This window comes from Barbus barbus (assembly GCF_936440315.1).
Source record: "Barbus barbus genome assembly, chromosome: 7".
Lineage (NCBI taxonomy): Eukaryota > Metazoa > Chordata > Actinopteri > Cypriniformes > Cyprinidae > Barbus > Barbus barbus.
The window spans coordinates 25677440-25699021 of record NC_136735.1 but is presented as its reverse complement, the minus strand read 5'-3'; the positions used below and the strand labels follow the sequence as shown (position 1 = coordinate 25699021).

The window sequence follows — 21582 nt, the reverse complement described above, 5'->3', positions numbered from 1 at the left end:
TTTGTTGCCAAATGGCTGCCAAAAAATTTGTTTCATTCATTAAGATAAGCATACTTTACATAACCATTGCTTCTCGAACAATTCCATGTAGACTATAACAATAGTCAAAGTGCAAGAGAAAGGAAAACAAAGGTGATTGACAGCTGTCAGTTATTGGTGGAGGTCTGGGTGTGGCCACATTAAACAGAGTGAGAGGGAAATACAAGGAAAAGAGGGAGACAGAGAGAGAACGAGGCGATGACGGCAAGAGAAAACTACAACCAATAGGATACAGTGAGTGACAAGGCCACGGTCACTACTGTGAAAATGGCAGTCAAGTCACAATAGACAGAGAAAGAGAGCTAAAAACAGAACAACTCACAACTACGAATAAGCAGACTTCAGAAACCTTGAAACAAAAAAGAGGGAGATGGATAGCTAATATCTTACCTTATGCCCTGCAGTATATCAAACACACTCAGAGACACTTCTCTTTCAAACACCCATGCATTCAGCTTAAACTAATGCCCATCTGCTGCCATTGCTTTAGTCCAGCCTAATGACAAAGTTCGGTGTTCACAGGGCGAAAAACCAGACAGAACCAAAAAGGGGAGGGAAAAAACACAAAAAAAAAAAGATAAAAAGGGGGAAAGGGAAATTAAAAAAGCACAAAGGGGGAAGAAAAAAGAAAGTGTGACCACAGAGGAAGGCTCAACAACTCTAATTCAAGTTTAGAGCCCCCCTTTGTAGAGTTTCCCCCCCTCCTTCTTTTTTTTGGAGGCTCTCATTTTTTCTTGTCTGTTCCGTTTGAGTGGGGTCCAAGGGCCCCCAGATAGATTCAGAGACACAACCTGTGTGTGCTGGACTGTAAGGACAAATAGGATATTTGGGAGGGATTTTGGGGATGTTTTTGTCTCTTTGTGCCATTGTTATCCTTTTCCACACACCCACCTGTCTGTCTGTCTGTCAAAGTATTATAGATGGATGTTCTGAAATACTACTAAAATCCTGCTTCAATTGATTATAAACCCATAAAAACATTATCAATCCCTGGGTTTTTGTGTTCTTTAAATGTCTACCACTCTTCAAAACAACCTCAGTCGACCAGTGTATGTGTATTACCATATAGTAACATCAACACTAACAACTGTAGAGAATTATTTAGTGTGTATGTGTCGCAATATGACTGTATGTTGTTCGGCTGACACATCACATACTTGAGACTTAGCAACTGAAGAGAATTGGTTTTGTGTGAGAGTGTGTGAGTCTGAGTCTGTGTGCTCAAATGAAATTAGTCACCGCTGTCTTAAGCTTTTTACTAGTGTATCACAAACACAAATTCCCTCATCCCCTATGGAGAGTGCATATAGCCATGACAGGACGGGAAATGTTAACAAATAAAAATGTGTTTATTTCCCTTATGCATACAATACTGTGTTTTAGTATTTTTGATTTAAGCAAAATTACGAAAATTACTCAATTCACTTAAAAATATATGAATTCTGAGATTTGAAATATATATAATATTTAATGATTAATTATTTCAGGTGAGATTTTGAAAATGACACAAAGGGAAGCTAACGTTTCTAACAACTGGCCAAGTTAGTAAAGACCAATAATCTAAAATCAGTCAAATATCTGCCAATTTACATTTATGTATTTGACAGATGCTTTTATTCAAAGCAACTAACATCGCATTCATACATTTTATCAGTTGGATTACACTGCTGTTAGCATCATTCTCTAATGTTTGAGCTACAGGAACATGGTGTGGCTGATATTTAAGTCAATATTCTATATGTTATACACCACCATTCAATGTTTGGGGAAAAAAACAAAACAAGGTTTCTACAAAATATTAAGCAGCGCAACTGAATTCATAATTGATAATAATTAGAAATGTCTCTTGAGCACCAAATCAGCATATTAGAGTGATTTCTGAAGAATCATGTGACACTAAAACTGGAATAACATCTGATGAAAATTCAGCTTTGCCATCACAAAAATCATTTACATTTAAAAATATAAAAAAGAAAACAGTTATTTTAAACTGTAGCAATATTTCACAATATTAGTTTTTTGAGTATTCTTGATCAAATAAGTCAGCCTTAGTGAGTATAAGAGATTTTATTTACAATCAAAATTCTTAGACCCCAAAAGTGTGCGTGATAAATATATCATGATAAAATATACTATGATTAAGGACAGTTGAATTTGTGGGGCCTTGGACAAAATTATCAGGAATGTCCCACTCTGACAACAGCTACTTTTAAAAACAAAAAGTCCATTCAACGCACCTTTTTTTTTTTTGCTAAAAAAAAAAACCCTCACCTACACTTCCACCTCACCCGAGCATCTTTTGTCAAGCTCTACCACAGTTAACCCCACAATGGAAACCTCTGGCTTTAAGACGTGTAAGTGCACAGGCAGACGTCAACCTCTCCAGCCACTTCCTCCCAGCTCCCCTCCCTGTGTGACCCACATGTTCTGGAGTGCGGGGTCAAGCCCCAGAGATCAGAGACACAGAGGAGAAAAAGAGAGACTGAGAGCTGCCCCTTTCCTCCCTCCACCCCCTGTTTATCCCTCTGTACCCCTCCCCTCTCTCTCTCTCTCTCTCATCCTCCACTGAATCTCTCTCTGGGTAACAAAAGCAGGCCAGGGCAGGAGAAGGCCCCCTCTGCACATGAGTGTGAGAGGCATGACCGACAGAGCAGAAATACCAGCCCACAGACTCCTCCACAGTCACCATTCAAATAAGCAAGAGAGAGCAAGAGAAAGATGGATGGATGGAGGGAAAGAGGGAGAAAAGACACAATGAAACGCTCTGTATTTGAAGGGGAGAACTAGATAAAAAGAAAGAGAGAAGGAGAAAGAGTAGAAAATTAATAATAGGAACAGGAAGGAGTCTCCGAATGGAAATGAGGACAACACATTCAGGGAGGATTGAGGAAAAAAGAGAAGAGAGGAAAGAAAGAAAGAAAGAAAGAAAGAAAGAAAGAAAGAAAGAAACAGAGAGAAACAGAGAGAGAGAGGTTTGCTGCTTTGCTGAGCTTTGCAGGTTAGTCTAATGTGTAGATCTGGAGAGATTTGCAAAGACATTTTTATTCATCTATGATTAAAGTCTCTCTCTCCTTCGCTCACGCTCTCTGACAGGAGGTTTGTTATGTTTTGTTTGTTTTTTCCTCTACATACACAGAAATATTCCCTCATTGCTTTTCCTGGATGTTCTCACGTGCATGCAAATTAACTTTACTCACGTGAAGTCGGATGCATGTGCTCACGCACACACCTAGTCGTTTCGATCGGCACAGTAACTTTACAACAAATACATGAGGTTGAGACATCAGATTCAGTGATTAGAATGCACATACAGCCAAGTGCATTGGGGATAAACATAAATTTGTGCTTATATTAACACGAATGGAGACCACGGGTGCTCTGGCCTGCAAACCCTTTAGGCGCCCCCCCGCCCCCACTAACACCTTGAAATAAACACACACACACTTCTTCTTACAGGTAAACAATATCAGGTTTGTGTGCACAATATGATTCAGCACTGCCCACGAAAGAATAAGTAAAAAATAAGTAAACAAATAAATAAAACAAAAAAAATATTTTATATACATATATATATATATATAGAGAGAGAGAGAGAGAGAGAGAGAGAGAGAGAGAGAGAGAGAGAGAGAGAGAGAGAGAGAGAGATATTTTCTGTACAATGATCTATTAATACAATGATCTATTAATAGATCATTGTGTGGAAAAGAGAAACACAAATATTCTACAAAATACCTTTGTGTTCCTTGGAACGAGAGTCTGACAGAAGCACGTGGGTGTGTAAATGACAGAATCTTATTTTTTGCTGATTTATTTATTTTTTCATTTGGGTATCGCAACAGAAGATAAAGATAAAGGGAGATCCCCAAAAAATGAAAATTCTGTCATCAGTTACTCACCCTCATGTTGTTCGAGGACTGTATGAAATTCTTTCTTGTGTGGAATACAACAGAAGACCATTTTTGAAGAACATTATTACTCACTCAAGTAAACACTCAAACCTTTCTAAAAATATCGTAAGTTCCACAAAAGAAATATATACAGAAAACCATACATTTATGGAATGACATGAGGATGAATAAATTATGACAGAACTATTTCTTTAAATATGGACTCATCATGTTTTTGTTTACATTTTGTTTATACTATGGAAGGCCAAATAGCACAGTTAATTTAGTGCAATTTGGATATATACAGTCACAGTGTGAGATATAAAATGACATTAATTAAGTGTTAGAAGTATAATAAACTTAGTACTGAATCTGGACCATTTTAAGCATTCTTGAGAATAATGTTTAATAGATTACCTGCGTCTTATTTAATTGTTTAACCGTTTCTTGTGTCTTAATTAACATGTGAATTTGTAAAGCCTTAATTTGAAAATAATGAGTGAGTGCACTTTTATAAAAACAACACTAAAACATGCTCATATATACATGGTTAGGTAAAATCCTTACCTGGTAAGGAGAGGTTGAGCTGGATGCTATGATCTCCCTCCTGTTTGTCCTGGCCCAGGACCATCCAGTTCTCCAGTCCATCCGAGTCTGAACCCAGATCCTCCACAAAAGGAGGTACAGATTCAGAAGAGCCGTCGTCTGAATCAGAATCCAACACAACAACATCATCTGGGGAGCTCCTTCTTGCTTGAACTTGTGGTAGAGAGGGTGGAAGCAAGGTATGGGTCTGCAACTTCCTGTTCCAGCTTTTTGATGATTGACCCTTTTTAGCACAGACGCTGTCATGTTCTTCAGTGTTGTCTAACACTGTGATAGCATCTGTGCCAGAGTCAATCACAATAACATCTACAGCTGGAGCAGGACGCTTTGTTTGAGTCTGTGTTACTGATGACTGGACCTCTCTCGAGTCCTCACGGTCCTCCTGGGTCTCAGCACCGTAGTGCAGCTGGGAATAAAGCCGGAACTCCAGTTCACTGTCATTGTCAGACAAACTGGAGTCTGCATCATCCCGGTACAACTCGTCCTCGTAGTCATCCCGCTCCTGATACCCTGAGAACATCTCAAGGAGAGCCCTAAACAGAGAGCAGCCCAACCACAAACATTATCATGAGTCATCATTCAGAAGCCATAATTATTTTTTTTTATCAGTATAATCACCGTCAATATCTGCACAGGATCCAAAAAAATAAATAAATAAATAATCAAATACATTTTTATTATTATTTAATTTTTTTAGAAATATCTGTATGAGCCAAACTGAAATTTATTTATTTATATATTTTTTTTATTTAACAAAATTCAGGTAACACTTTACAATAAGGCTTCATTTGTTAATAATGGTTAACTACATTTGTAACAAACTAGTACTGAAAAATACTTCTAAAGCATTTATTAATCTTAATATTGATATCAACATTTACTAGTATTACATTACTAAAATCAAAAGTTGTACCTACTAATGTTATTTAATGGACCTCAGCTAACAATGAACAGCTGTATTTTTATTAATTAACAATGATTAATAAATACTGTAACAAATTTATTGCTCATTGTTAGTTCATGTTACTTAATAGATTAAATATAGTTAACAAATGGAATCTTACTGTAAAGTGTTAACCAACATCCTTACAAAACAAAAAAAGTTTAATTTATAAGAGATATAATATGCAATAATAATGGAAAATTAAACAGCTAGAATTTTAGAACTTCTTTTGGTGAATATTATTTGAATATAGGGCTGGACGATATGGCCAAAATTTATATCACAATCTATTTCATAATTCTGGTCAATATGATATTATTCCGATATCGATATAAACACTATAAAAAAAAAGCCTCATAAAAGCTGCCAAGAATGCCCACAACAGATGTCTGTACTTACAAACTTATGAAAAATGAATTTGCCAAATCTATGAACTCCTCCTATAAAACTATATAATATTTTAGGGGGGGAAAAAACAACACAAATAAATTAATGTTGACCTTTTATTTGTATTTAGCCTTCATACAAACAAGAAATGTGAAATCGTTGTCAAATAAACATCTCAGACTCACCTTATTAATATTAATATCTTTAACTTCAAACTATAGGCTAAAATACACTACCAGTCAAAAGTTTTTGAACAGTAAGATTTTTGTTTTTTAAAGAATTCTCTTCTGCTCAACAAGCTTGCATTTATTTGATCCAAATTACAGCAAAAACAGTAACATTTTGAAATATTTTTACCATTTACGTTTTCTACATGAAAATATTTTAAAATGCAAGTTATTCCTGTGATTTCAAAGCTGAATTTTTAGCATCATTACTCAGAATTCATTCTAATATTATGATTTGCTGCTCAAAAAACATTTATTATTATGTTGAAAACAGCGGAGTAGAATTTTTCAGGTTTCTTTGATGAATAGAAAGTTCAGAAGAACAGCATCTATCTGAAATAAAAATCTTTTGTAACATTATAAATCTTTATCATCACTTTTGATCAATTTAACGCTTCAATGCCACAAATAAATCAATGTAAGGGAAACACTGGTAATGTATATCGAAATATCAGAAATGTGTTTAGAATTCATATCACCGTTATTGAAAAAAAATTATATCGCGATACATATTGATATTGAATTATTGTCCAGCCCTATTTGAATATTATCATTTATCAACAGACCTAAAATACATGCTGTGTGAGACAACTGCATAGTTTGCAGTAAACAATATTGCAATATTGTCATTAAATTATCTTATGTTATATCACGTGAGCCATTGAACAACATTGAAGGCTATTTGTGGGATGCATAAGGCTTTTCCCAGAAAAAAAACGATATTAATTTAAATGTCCATTCTGACCCCTTCAACTTTATGATCAGTCAGTGCTCTAAACAGAGAGACTGGGGAGAACTTAGATGGGATCAAATTAAATCAGTATCAGGTATAAAGAGTTCCTCAAACAGTCATACTTTTATTCAAATACAGGACTTACATAGAGCCTGGAAAAAAATATTTTTTATCCATAACGCAAATATGTCTCAATTGTACATAAGGACACATAGTACGTGTGGACTGTAGTTTGACAGCAGCACGTAAGTCACAGGGACATATTTCATCATAAAACTTAGTTAGTCCATAAAAACTTTCAAAGATTATGAACACAACACATAACACCACAGAACAGAACATAAGCCATGCACACTATGCTAGTTGGCTAGCTTAAAACCTAAAGAATCCAGAAAAACAAGAAACCTAGAGTAGTCACAATAATAAATATCTGTATAAAACATATGAGTACATAAACCCTTGTACTGTAACAGCCTAGAATTAATGAAGACCAACATTAGATAACATATTTCTGATGAACATGTTTTAGCCTCAGTGCTATCAAGTGCTGCTCAATGGCCCCACGTGTGTTCACGTACACATGGACGCCGGCTGAGGACGTATTACTAATAAACGTGCACGATAAGGTTTTTAAACATTTGCAACCTCAGCTACACCATATGACACGTTTTATCGGGTTTGGTACGGCACTGAATAAAAATCTGACCTGTTTACAAGTTCCGATTTGCAACACAGGGACACCAGCTTCCGGACTCCACAGGAAAATTAAATGGTTGGCCAACTAGTCTTCGTCCCTGGGAAAAAGTGCTATATTTAGCTCACGCACAGAAGGTTAGTGAATCTTATTTTGGGGATTGTTTTAACTATTACCATGCTTGGTCATAGTGTGAATGAGAGAGGACTTGGAAATTTAGGAACTGTTCTTACTCATTAAGGGCAGTCGTGGCTTAATGGATAGAGAGTTGGACTTGTAACCTGAAGGTCGTGGGAGTGAATAACCAACACTCTCTCCTCCGTCAATACGACGACTGAGGTGAGACCCTTGAGCAAGGCACCAAACCCCCAACTGCTCCGGGTGTATGTTCAGTACTGTGTGTACACTTGAATGGGTTAAATGCAGAGCACAAATTCCGAGTATGGGTCACCATACTTGACCACACTCCCCCTCCCCTCATACTTGAATTTTCTGTATGTATGAAGTTTAGAAGAAACATATGGGGAGTCAGGCATTAAACAATGGTTCCTGAATTTATACCTTCAGGCCTGGGAAACCTAATCTTTACACCTTGTTCAGATATAAAGAGAGTCTTTTGGGAGAGGTTGCACTTAATTTCATGATAAACACAATGATGATGATGACAGTAATAATAATAACAACAACAATAAAAAATATTAATAATGTTTTGTTTTGCCATTGGTAAACAATGGTCAAAATCACTGCAAAATACTTGGTGGTAAAAAAACTTAAATAAAATACACACAATATGATAAACAGTAGCATTCCCTCATTGGCTATAATCATATCATAATAATTTATATACATTTTCCATTTTGCATTGAATATATATATATATATATATATATATATATATAGCCTACATGAAAACAAAATAGTAAAGCACTTCATATTTTGTATTCAGATGCCAAGTTACAGTCAATAACAACAGCGACTGTGGAAAAGTTACATACAAAATAAAGTCAGCAAGAATGCAAGCTGTTATCAAGGCCAAAGGAGATCATCTAAAATATGAGGTTTTGTTTTTTGTTTTTTTATGTGTGAATAAAGACTATTTAGTTGTTTCAGTTTGTTGTTTGCCTAATAAATGACAATAAAATATTTCGTTTTAAACAAGTTTTTGACAGATTCCTAAAATATTTGTGTTTTTCTCTTTATTATGACAGGTGGTCTAATAAATTTGCACATACATGAATAAAAATAACAACAAAGTGCTATTTTGTCTGACTTTCTTGTAAAACAGTACATTGGAAAATTCATGAATAACAGCAATAATTATATTTTAGCATTACAAACACTGTGACAAACACTGAGCTTACACATACTGGAGGATTAACCATTACAGAAACATGAAAAATGATTTTGGTAATCACCAATACTGAATTTTTTATGTTTATGGCAGTTGTCACAACTATTACATTGGATTGGGTTAGGTTTATTTATATGCACACACTTTTTTTATTTATTTTTGCAAGCAAGTTATGAAGCAATGTTATTGTCAACATTTATGATATTTGTTATATATATATATTTAAGACAATTTCATGTCTCCCAAATAGTTATTCCAGACATAAGCTGGCATTTCAAGATGTTGGCCTTTCATGAGATGTGAACTTCTTGCTGTCTTTATTGCTGTGATAGAAATAACATGCAAAATGTTCTTTTATCGGTTGCTATGTTTGGCCTCTTTTGAGGTCCACATTTACATATCTTAACAGGCAGCATATCTGGCAGAAACATATCTAAATATAAATCACACATTCATATTCTTTCTTTCATTCATTCATTCTTTCTTTTTTTCTTTCTTTCTTTCTATTTTTGTGAAATCACAGCCTACCTTTATCATCTCCTGCGCCTATGACATGAACAGAGCATGATGTGGGAATCATGGTGTGAATGCCATCTGATTCTGAAGACGTCTCCATGCGTGTCAGTGTCAGAAAAGGCCATCAAAGCAGTGGATTGTTTTCTTTCAAAAGGTTACATTTCCTAAATGAAGCCAAAAGCCCACCACATATACCATATTTTAGGAGAAAGCGGTAGAAACTGTGATTGCAGCTAGAAAACAGAATGCCGCCTGCATGGCTGCTCCACAGAAATTGCCATATTGGACGTATTTGTTGATCGTTATTACTATTATTGTCTTAAAAGGAAAAAGGGAAGCGTTTGTTCATCGGTTAATCTGCACAAATTCAAACCAGTCGGGTGTTGAAGATGGAGTCACCAGCGAGGATGCAGGCTTTCCCATTCCAATACCTGATTCCACATGGCTGTTCTGCATGAGAAAGATTTTCATTTAGGAAGTGAAGCCAAATGGCCACCTTCACCAACCCCTGCATTTATATCGCTGATGTCTCCACAGCCTGCACCTTCAGTGTGTTATTCAAGTGTAACATTGACCCATACTGTGCTATGATCAATATTTGAGCATACAATTATCATGGCATTGAAAGTTATAAGTCTATCTGGGTGCTATATACAAACATAATAGCTTTATTACTGTATGAGAAACAAACTATAGATATCTGTAGATTTTCTGACGATCAGAACAATCACAAGCACAAGAGTACAGAAAATATGAAGTTATACTTGAATACTAAATAATGGGTTAATATTAAATGGAAATAAAAAAAGGTTGTCCATTGCTCTCTCTCTCTCGTCTTTGTAGATTTAATATCCAGAGCTTTTGGTTTTGACAATTTACTATACAGACTGATGTCATTTGCCTGTTTGATTGTGTTTCCTTTTGAGGGTCCACTTAGAATATCAAGGCACAGTTTGACCCCAGCATGTTGCTACATGTCACACGACTGGAACAAAACATTTAGTGAAGAAACCCATGTCCTCTTTGTGTGGTCTGGTGTTGTGCCAAGCGTTGACAGGTTTAGAACTAGCACTATTTCCTGCTGAGGCTTGGGGTTCACTCCTTCTGTAGGCATTTTCCACACTTGTTATCAGGTTAATACTTAAAATACATCAGTATAATAAATCACTCAATTAGATAATTACCCATTTGATACAGACTTTGGCACCAAACTTATCATGTTGCTGAAGAAAAACTAAAGAAACAAATATTTTCAATATTCTTTCCCTCTTGTTAACAATCAAAGAGAGCACCTCTGCAAAAGTTATTAACACCTGTTCATGTTTTAATAATAGGCTACTCTTTTATTAAAGGAACATGAAAAAGAAAAGGATACCCTATCAATGTCCCGGATTTTTAACTAACAGAGCACTGGCTATAAGCACGGGTCTCTCTTTAAATATGAAAAACTGCATGTTAACAATTTTGAATTATATTTTTGTTAAATATTTAATTTTGTTAAATAAGCATAGGTGGAAAATGTGGTTTCACAGATTTGACAGCACTGCAAAAAAATAAAAATAAAAAGCTTTTCTTTGTGAGGTAGCCTAGTTATTATAACCAAGCAAATTCTGCTATGCCTGGTGCATTGCTACTAGATATATAGGATATGTAATTAATACGGAAAGTTGCTTTCCAAAATTACCATATTTTGCCGAAATACTGTTACAGATGCTGTATGTGGAGCCATAAAATATTCGAAATATTCTTGTATTTGTTTGTTTGTTTGAGGACAGTGTTGCCTTTTGTTTTCACAGTATAATTTCTTCTGTAGTTTGAGGAAACAGTGGTTGGTGTTTTTGAAAGGGATAAGCGACAAGAAACATTCAAAAGTGTGCTTCTGCCATAAACATTGAGGATCAGATGAGAGACAGACAGTCCGATAAGACCATTTTGGATCATGTAGATTTGTTTTATGTGAGCTTGCGTGTAAATAATAATAATAATAATAATAATAACAATAATAAAAACCTTCGTTTATTGGACTTCTATTCATAACACCATTCAGAGAACAAATGAGTTTAATTAAAAATGGAGGCGTCATTAATGTTGTTGATTTTCTCTGTGTATTTGTTTACATTTTGTTTTAATTGTCCGCTTTGACTCTCGCGTCTCGGTCAAAAGCGATTATTTCCGCTTCCAGCAGGGCAACAGCCAAAAAGCCTCCTTACCAAAAACTCTCCGCGCTTTAATTACTTTATTAATTAAATTAAGAAGGAGACTGAAACACCGCATTTTGTAATCCTATCACGTTAATACTGCATGTGTGGAGCAATGTTACCAAACGAAATATCAACAGAGTCATGATGTAGACTAGGCTATAAAAACCTTTGCAATTTCACACAACAACCCTATTTAGTTTTCTATAAATAAATATATTACTTCAATTATTTTGTATTAATTTGCTTTGCTTTGTTGTTGTCACAGAGCAATTCACTTCTAGTATAAATAAATTATAACATGGTAGCCATAGTTTCTGCAATAAATAAATAATGAAAAAAATAGTAATAATGATAATAATAATAATAATAATAGGCATATTTTCTACAACTATTACACTACAGTAATTAATAAACTATATGGGAAAACCTTTACACTGCCAAAAAAATAAGATCTGGCATTTATCCTTTATTCTTTTAAGGTGGTAACAAAAACTGTAGTAGTAGCAATATTAGTATTATCAATTTATTATTAATAATAATTAGGCTATATTGTTAATAATAATAGAAACAATGCTTTAATTATGCATTAAACAGGTTCACGTACAAATATATACAGTTGATATAAGCTATAGGCCTATATAGCTACATGCTTATAGATTTTATTTCATTTATTGTAAAATAAGAGGCAGTGGGAAACAGCTCATCTTCACTGAACTTATAAATCCATTAGAATAAAATTCTTAAAAAAAGAACTATTTTGTCGCACTTAATGTCCTAAAAATTCTGCCTGTGGTTTAGCCATCGTGGAAAAGAATTCTTTTATTTTAAAGTCTATTATTAATTCCATGGATGGATGTAAAACAGAAGCCCTGTGGTCCTAAGTGCTAAAAGATGTGACAAGAAGAGAGAAAGAGAAAGAAAGAGTGGACGTTGATGTAAGTTTATGTAGGACAAGTTTGGCCTTTGATCTTGGAGCGGAGAGTCGTGTGTAGCGATGCGGTTACATCTCCTCAGGTCACAGGGACAACAGCCACCTGCACTCATCTGCAGTCAGAGCTATAGAAGCCCAAACTCACCTCAAAATACAGACCCACTTTCAAATCATTTTATTTATTTATTTATCGCAAATGAATACAGACTTCCCGTCATGCGCGAAAAGTATTGTAATTAAATAATTGACCTCTGGGCCAAAATTATCTGAAACAAGCCACGGGCCACTCCGTATTAAATTAATAAGGTCTAAAGCTCCATTCATTATTCTGCCTTTAGCCCTCTATCAATGGAACATGGCTTTATGAGGCGCGATTAAATTAGCTACATTTGTTGTTTTCTGAGTAGAGGTCAGAGAGTGCCGAACTGCGCGTCTTTCGCATTGTTCAACGCTCAATTGTGTCTGTGTCGCCCATGAACCTCGAGACCTCAAATCATCGCCTGTCATCATCCAGCGCGTGCATTCACGTGCACCGTTGGTGTTACGAAAAAACAACAACAAAATATTCTGCAGAAGTCTTATTAGATGCTTTAGCACACACACAAAAAAGCCACACCGTATTTATTTATTATATTTGGTAGGATACTATAATCATTATTAGACCTGCATTATTGTTTGACATGTCTAAATGTTCATGCATATGCATTTATAATAGACTATATATCTGAATTAATTATTGTATTATTTTATTAAATTAAATACCTTAATAACGTCATATTTAAAGTTATAGTGTTATTTGACTTTAATAAACCCAAAATTAGCTCGGTTATTCTTGCACATGCTTAAAATGATTTTGGTTACATTTTATTTAAGTACTGAGTAGTATTAATTAACTATGTACTTACTATATGGTTAGGGTTAGGGTTTGTTTTAGGGTTACTTGCATGTAATTAGGCTTATGCATAATTTATTGTTATTATATTAGTAAGTACATGTAACATGCAACAAGGAAACCTTAAAATAAAGTGTTACTATGATTTTTTAAACTAAATATCATGTTCTGTATTTCACTTATCTCCAAAACCCCAAATCCCTTGACGCACTTAAACTTGTCAGCATGAGAGAGAGAGAGAGACTGAGATAGAGACAGCGAAAGTTATGTTTGAAAAGTGTTACCAACAAATTAACAGATATACGTGCCTACGCATAGACCCACTGCCCATGTCTGAAGAGGGGAGGTGTTGTGTGTGTGTGTGTGTGTGTGTGTGCGAGTGAGTGAGTGAGTGAGAGAGAGAGGAAGAAAGAGAGAGAAAGAGGAAGAAAGAGGGCATGAGCGCGCGGCTCTTTCTTGACTTTGCCCCATAATCGTTTCACGCTTCCTTCAGAGTCTCTTTTCCACCTAAAACGTTTAGTCTCACTCCAGTGAACAATTGCAACGGCGCAACAGGGAGCGGAAGAGTCACATTATTTCAAACTACCATTCGTCAAAACCACTGTTACAAAAAAGAGCAGAGAGAACAGCAACAGAGGATATAGGAGAGGGAACTTTTTTTTGTTCTCACCCCCGCCCCCCTCCCCCCTCCGCTCATCCCTCTGTCCAACCTCCAGCCAAGGCATGGACTTGGACCAAAAGGGTCCATCTCTGCGCATCGGACGGTCGGGTAGGGCCTTGTTTCTCCATTTCATTTGAACTACTATTGTTTGTTCAAAGTTGCCTACTAATAAAACTGTGTCTCTATTACAAAACTAAACTAACAAATACAGCATTTGTTCACTTGCTACATGGACTAATATGTCTTTTATAAAACTGCTTGGTTTTTGGATTGACCCTTATATTGATTTGAATTTTGAAGGTTCATCTTGTGACACTTTTAACATCAAAAATCTAGAACAACACGGGCCTAGAAATTCTATAAGCTTACATTTGGCCACACCTTTGCTGACTCTGTGATTTTGACAGCAACTTGCTTTTGAGCTTGAAGTGTGCCGGGTTTAGGCCTATTTGCCGGGACTATTACAGTCCAAAGGGACATAATCAAAATTCAAAACCGTCACACGAAATTTCAAAACAGAACTATACATGAAACCAATTACATTTCCTGTCACACAATGAGGTTGTTGAAAGATGTATGCTCCATTGGAAAAGGTTTGAGCCCGAGTGTGAGTGCAGATGTTTTCATTCAGGATCCAAAAGCATGAATTATGACTGTTCAGTCCATGGATTCAATAGCAAATAGTTTTGTTTTCATAAACGTTCGTCGTTCACGCATCACATTTAGAACTCCCAATGAAATGGCGCGTGCAATCGAGATCAATGCCTAAATTCTGTCGGTGTTGGTGCTTGTTACTTTGCTAAATCGCACAGAAGTCAAAATTGATTGTTGTCATCTAGAAATTGTATTGTGTTAGTATAAAGCTATACACAAAGGGGACATGCATTGATGTATGCTTAATTTTCTTCATAACATAATGACAATTTTGACATGTTCTTTAATTGGTCTGTCAACTAAAGCAGGACCTACCAATTTAAACAAGTTCAGGTGGTCCATCTCACCTGGTTCAAAACGATACGCCCAGCTTTCCTTGAAGACTATAAATGATATTATTATGCGACATTATAGCCTATTTGGTTCTCATGTTTTTATTTTTCTGGTGTTTTTTTTATTATTATTAGTCAACTGTTATTCAGTTTGCCCTTTTTGTGTCAAAAATACATCTTTGGTGCACTGCCTATATGGAATACGCCTAAGTTTAAACATCTGATGCTTTGGCTAGAGGTTCTGTGTGTTTCAGAGCTCTTTTATTCCAATGATAGCACCTGGGACATAATTGAATTGATCTAACTTTCGATTTAACTAAAACACGATCTCCACTTCTCACGAATACAATATGAGAGTTTGTGTCAGTGATGTGATTCATGTGCTTGGCTTTGACTCTGATACTCTGAAATATTCACAATTATTATTAATAAATATTCAGATTTGTGCCCACTTCTTACACTTTTATAGAAATGTTATATTTTTGTTTACTATTTATTATGTTTATTTTCTTAAGATTACCTACGTAAGTGATCTGAGACCGACTCCTTATTATTGTTTTATTAATTTTCTCAAAGCGTTAAAAAATTTAATAGATTATGTTATTGATTTAACAAATGGTTTGAATGATGAACTGTTATTTAAAAATCCAAACCAGAACCAAAATCAATTTTTATACATGATTTTAGTTGTTTTGGTTTGACTTGTTTGAATATTTAATTTGCTAAATATATGCAGAAAATGAATTTTGGGTAAACTCTTATAAGCAAGAATTTCCCCATAGACAGAATATGTATTGAGTATATTGAGAGTATCACGTGGGCCACAGCTGAAAAAGGGGGCAGATTAGATCAACTAAAATAATTAAGATAATTTACTCGAAAAATTAAAATGTAATCAGCCTAACGTTATAAAACAATTATTGTTTATGTGGTCCGCGTTTGTCTTTCAACATAAGGAACAAAACAACTAACAAAATAAATGATTGAGAAATGTCAACTGAAAGCCTACAAGGCCTTCGTAACACTGAAAGAACATTGAAGTGTTCAACTTAATTGTTAATGTAAGTAAAATAACTTAATGATCCCGATAAACATCTTATTAAATTTAAAACGGATAGGCTGCAAAATATAAATAGCGCTATTGTCTATTTTAATATTGCAACACGTTTATCATTAGATACTGTGATTTCACAAGTGTATAAGTGAGCTGATGTGTATGCGTATAAATGTGTGTGTGTGTGTGTGTGTGTGTGTGTGTGTGTGGCAAGCTGACGTGTTCCAGCTTCTTCACACGAGACCAAAGGTTCGCCCCCTCGTGGCACTAAAGGCGCACCGCGCGGGAATCTTTCCAAGACTTACAGAACAAGACGAATATGTGTTTAAGCGCAAGAATTATGAGCATGAGACACAGGATTCCAGCGATTTAAAGGTTGCCTTGTTCTGACCACACAGGCAAATGTAGGGTAGGTGTGTCTCAGGATAACACTGCGACTGGTCACAGAAGATGCACGAAAACTTTCTCCAAAATGTTCTCAAACAAAACATAAAAAATCAGATTAAGAAGAGTTAAGGTTTGCATTGTATACAGGCAAAGAAAAATCTCGGCATAATGAAATACATTGAGAAACATTATGCTTTTTTTGCGGTTTATGTTTTGATACAAAAGTCTTGTTTTAGCAATCTACGTTTTTTGTAGCCTATATATAAGGACATAAATGAATAAATATATAGGACACCGGTAACCTAATAAATAATTTAAAAAAACAACTAGGCTACATGTGTTAAAAAAATAAATAATTCAAGCGATTTAATCAATTTAATTCAAGTATGTTTTGTGTGTGTATATGTTCTTGCCTAGTTAAGTAAAAAAAAAAAAAATTAATTAAAGACCACATTAACGATTTGAAAAATGCTTGTTATTTCTTGGTATTACACTGATCACCATGATTCTAGCCACCACAACAATTATAATCACCATTATTTAAAAAACACATCACAGTTACTAAGTCAACTAAACTAAACATGACTAAATACCAAGTGCTTAATAATCTGGCTGGCAATGAAAACGTATTTGGCTTGAAAATAAAGCAAAAGTCTGCGTGGAACAGCGCTCGTGCCCGTCAAACAATGTAGATAGGAAGAATCTTTTCTCGAAGGCACATAAATAACGAATCACTTGGGCAACTTTAATGAATGCATAATCATTCAATTCGTTTATTAAGATTTACCAAACAATTTACAAAAAAAAACGTGTTTGTGTTTTGAAGTCGTAATTGCACGTGGAAGTGCGATATTTATAATTTCTAATAATTTGCAAATACAATATTGTTTGAAAAAATTGTTAATTTATTTTAAATGCATTTTTTTTGTTTTATATGCACATGTAGCTGAGTGAAATGCTACAACGTGTCAAGTACAATATTTTAAAATGAAGCAATATTTTAAAATGATGCAAATTCCATACATTATATTGGCTATTGAAAACATTCTGACGCAATACCTAATTATTAACTATTTATTAATTGGATGACTGAAAAGAGTGCAAACGGATATTTGAAAATTTCAATTTTATCCCCTTCCTTAATTGAAATTAGACATCGGATCAGCTACACCACTGAACCAACTTCGATTCAAGACTCCCTATTTGTCAGTGCACAATTGGCACAGCACGTCACTTTCATATTGGCTGAGTGTTAGCCAATCGGTGTCGTCTTTATCTGAGCGCGACTCAGAGTGATCGTGACGGCAGAGGTGCAGAGCCAGGATAGGTAGGCTTATCTTGATTGACAGTCGCGCTCGCGCTCGGTAGAGCGCCGCAGCTTTGGCGCTGTCCACACGAGAACAGGTTCTGAAACGCGCCGTGAGCTCGTGCAGTGTTTGCGCGGTAAGGACGGAGGCTCGACCACTGCTTCTCCCCGCCGGAGCGCTCACACTGGAAGAACACCCGATGCTACGAGACAGACAAATTACACTACCGTATCAGCCATCTGAGACTTTCCGTGGATTTTTACGCACGCACTGAGGGATTCAAAACTTGATAAAGCCTGTTTTCTTCTTCAGGACATTTCTTGGACATTTTTTTCAAGTTCAAATTCTTCGCGCAATGGCTATTTTTTATTTTCTATTTGACTTTGGCAAACATTTTGATTCGGGGTTCATACCATGTACTTTTTAATCGCATATATCCACTGTCGTATGTCTATTGTTTGGAGATCTTCGTACTGTCGGAGTTATCTGCATTTGTTTCTAAAAAAGAGAGTCTGAGGGCGCGCTTTGGGCGATTAGAAGATCAAGATGCAAGGAGATCGCGTTTACGTGAAGATATGTTGAACATGAAGTAAATGTTTTGGTTTGTCAGAAACCTCTGGTTTGTCAGAAAACCAGGATTTCACAGGTCCCTGGTAGAGACGCGCTCTGACAGTGCGAACCTCAGTCACAGTTCACGGGTCACGGTCAGTGGAGCGAGGATGTCAAGATAGAGCTTGGAAACGAGGCTTCTACGTTTATATCTAAAGCTTAAGACTGCTCGGACTAATATTACAATTTGTATATATCACCGGGACTTTTCTTGAAATTAAATTTTTATGAATCCTCACTGATGTCTGAGTTGGTTCACTCTGGATGTTGGGCCGCAGAAGCAGTTGTGTGACCCTACAGGGTTGTAACCTGACCGTCCATTTTTGTTGATTAATTAATGATGAATCCGATAAATTGTTATTTATGAATTATCTCTTTTTCTTCACCCCTTACGCATATTCGTCAACTCTTGACCTTAGGGTCTTCAGGTCCAATTGATAATTTTCCAGCCAAAGTTTCTGTGGACTTCCACACAGCTGAAACTGTTTAAGAGAAACATTTCCGAGCAGAACAGACAGAATACATACGCACAAACCTTTAAACGAGCAAGAAGAGGAGGACATTATAAGCTTTTTGGTGTTTTTTCACGGGAAGGCCTGTTCTACTGACCGATGGAAATCCACTGCAAACACGACCCGTTCGCAGCGATGCACAGTAAGTTCACGGTAGACTTTCACTTCAGGCTAACTGCTGTTAAATGTTTGATTTCTTTCAAAGTTCTCAGAATATTCTTTTTTTTTCTCCTATATTCCTTTCAGAATTAGAATAGAACTAAAATATATACTCTGATTAAATCTAATGAAATCAAAGCACTTTGTGCTCTAGCCTAGCTGGTCAGCTTTAAAAAGGCAACAGTGTCTTAAATAAAGGTGAAGTTTTTGCTGTTTGGGCCAATTTATTTAGGGAGTTTTCTCTTTATTAATAACCGGGTTGCTTTGTTAGAGCTTTTGCCGTCTGTTTGACAATCCCTGGGGGAAAGAGAGGGGGGAAGAGATCGCGGCCAAGGCCAGCAGCCAGCGGACACAAACTGAACTTGAACCGCAGCTGAGAATATGGCAAGCAGGCTCCGTAACCTTTAAATACTTTGCTTGAGGGTGGCTGTAAACAGGCCACTTGTGAGGTTAAAAACGAAAGCTGAAGTTGCCCACTGTAGCGGAGAGATGTGTGGTCACTCATTCGTGACATGGCGGACACCGGTGGTCCCCCAAGATACCAGCGTTAAGGGCCCCTTTTCTCTTTCCCTTTATTTCTTGTTCTTGTTGCCGCCAACGCGCAAACAACAGCTTAACACACTTTAAATAATTATGAATAGGCATATTTAGTTTGCAAGACATACTTTAGAATTAAATTGAAAAATATTTTTCATAGTATAAATATTTGTAAATTAGAAATTCAGTGTACATGTTCTCAATTTGTTCGAAAAATTGTTTGAAAATTGAAAATCGCAATGTCTTTGTTACCAAAACCAAGAGCTGCCACTCACATATTATGCATCTTTAAAATACAATTGTGATCTCTCTCTCTCTCTCGTCCCTCTCTCGCTCATTCTTTCTTTCTCTTCCAGTCTTCTTTCTCATCGATGAATAAAACCTCATACACCAAGCCGCCGCAAAACTCAAATATGCGCGCACCCACCCACTCGCACACGCACATCTATGTGAAATGACATCTATTGGCACGGTGAATGAAACGGTGGATTAGATGTATACACATTTCAGAAGCTAGAACGAATCACGTTTCCTCTCCGCCACAATATCTCAACCCAATCCGGGGGTAAAACGATTACACCGAAAATGTCAAACGGTGCAAGCTTTAAGAATAGACTGTGAAACGAACCTGCGAGACTTTTAGGAAAGACACAGAGAGAGGAAGAAGACTTTAGGATGTTTTAAACTCATATTTATCTTGCTCATGAATATTAATAAGACTTTGCAGGTTTTAAAAACGAAAAACTTGTGAGCATAAAAAGTGTGCACTCTTGTACAGTGCAGCCTAAGTTACTATAGGGCGTATATTTATCACTCATGCAGTAAATTAGATGTTACGGTTGTTCCTTCTAAATTTGTTACAGTTTTATGCTAAATTGACATAAACGACGAGATTTCAAACATTGTTTCATCTGATCTTATTTAAATGTAAGGTGCAAAAATATTTATTGGCAATAACTTCAAATAATAATAATAATTCAGTTTTACTATAGGAGTAGAGCTTTGAAGTTTATGCTAAGAAAAAATAAGATTTTGCTGAAATTTCTGAAAATTGTCATTGTTCTGTTTCTGTGCTCTGAGATTCCCTGCTTGGTTGTTAGTCGTCGCCTGTTTAAAACCATCAGTATTTTTATTTTATTTTTTGTAATAATTGGCTACATTTGACGTAGATTAGACTAAATGTCTTATTAGAATGAAATGAATGAATGAATAAATAAACAAATAAATAAATACATAACCAGGTATTATCAATGAGGCATTAATTAGCTACTAATAGGTTATGATAGGCTACGTGATTAACTTGAGTATAAGATATATGACAAAATAATATCCAAGTAATTTGATTTACAAAGCCTACAGTAGTTTATGAATAAGCAAATTATGAATAAAAAAAACTCTCTCTTTAAAACTTTTGTTTTAATCCAGCAAACCTAAACGCTTTTGTTCAACGGAAGGCTACTTTTTGTTTATTATTTTAATAGGCTATTATGTTTGAAAAAATACTTTTTTTCCCCAATATAGGCTAAGATAAAACAAACACTTTTCATTTTTAAAATTAACTAACTGAGATTTTATTTTCAAACGCTGCATTCGTTTCCGAAAACATTGAATATACCCTGCATGAATGAAGGTAGTAGTCCCTTACTTGTTTCTTTTTTTCCCCTTTCTTTCGTGAGTCTGTTTGTTAAAGGACGCTGGTGTCAGGTCGCTTTGCTGGCGTTTGGTTCGCTCTGTTTGGAGCGGTTTAATCGGAGCGGATCGTAATGGAGCAGCGTCTCTAATCGGGTTTATTTTCTGGATGGGGGAGCATGAATGTCTTTCAGCCGCTCTCGCTATTTCTAAACGGAACCTGCCTCGAAATCAATCAAAGCTCTAGGAACACTTCGATTTATAAGCCAGCCGTATTTGCAGAAGAAACGGGGAAAAGTCTTGGTCAGATCGCATCTGAATAGCTTGTTTCGTT

At 35.8% G+C, this 21582-nt stretch overlaps 2 protein-coding genes across 6 annotated transcripts in view; one reads left to right on the top strand and one right to left on the bottom strand.

The window, feature by feature from the left end:
- Window positions 1-7577, bottom strand: part of LOC306872756 (zinc finger CCHC domain-containing protein 7-like) — a 46783-nt gene extending 39206 nt beyond the window's left edge. Inside the window, exons 1-2 of the mRNA XM_079421519.1 lie at window positions 7529-7577; window positions 4494-5065 (exon numbers count right to left, since the gene is read on the bottom strand). Coding sequence (XP_079277645.1) covers window positions 4494-5052 — 559 coding nt within the window. The 5' untranslated portion in view covers window positions 5053-5065; window positions 7529-7577. The remainder of the gene's footprint in view (window positions 1-4493; window positions 5066-7528) is intronic.
- Window positions 7578-13802: 6225 nt separating this feature from the next.
- Window positions 13803-21582, top strand: part of LOC306873311 (paired box protein Pax-5-like) — a 47216-nt gene continuing 39436 nt past the window's right edge. Inside the window, exon 1 of one of the 5 annotated variants that reach the window (XM_079422511.1) lies at window positions 13803-14176. In XM_079422511.1, coding sequence (XP_079278637.1) covers window positions 14131-14176 — 46 coding nt within the window. In that variant the 5' untranslated portion in view covers window positions 13803-14130. Of the gene's footprint in view, window positions 14177-17795; window positions 19066-21582 lie in introns of those variants that run through there. The other 4 variants (XM_079422513.1, XM_079422512.1, XM_079422514.1 and 1 more) reach the window with 4 other exon arrangements.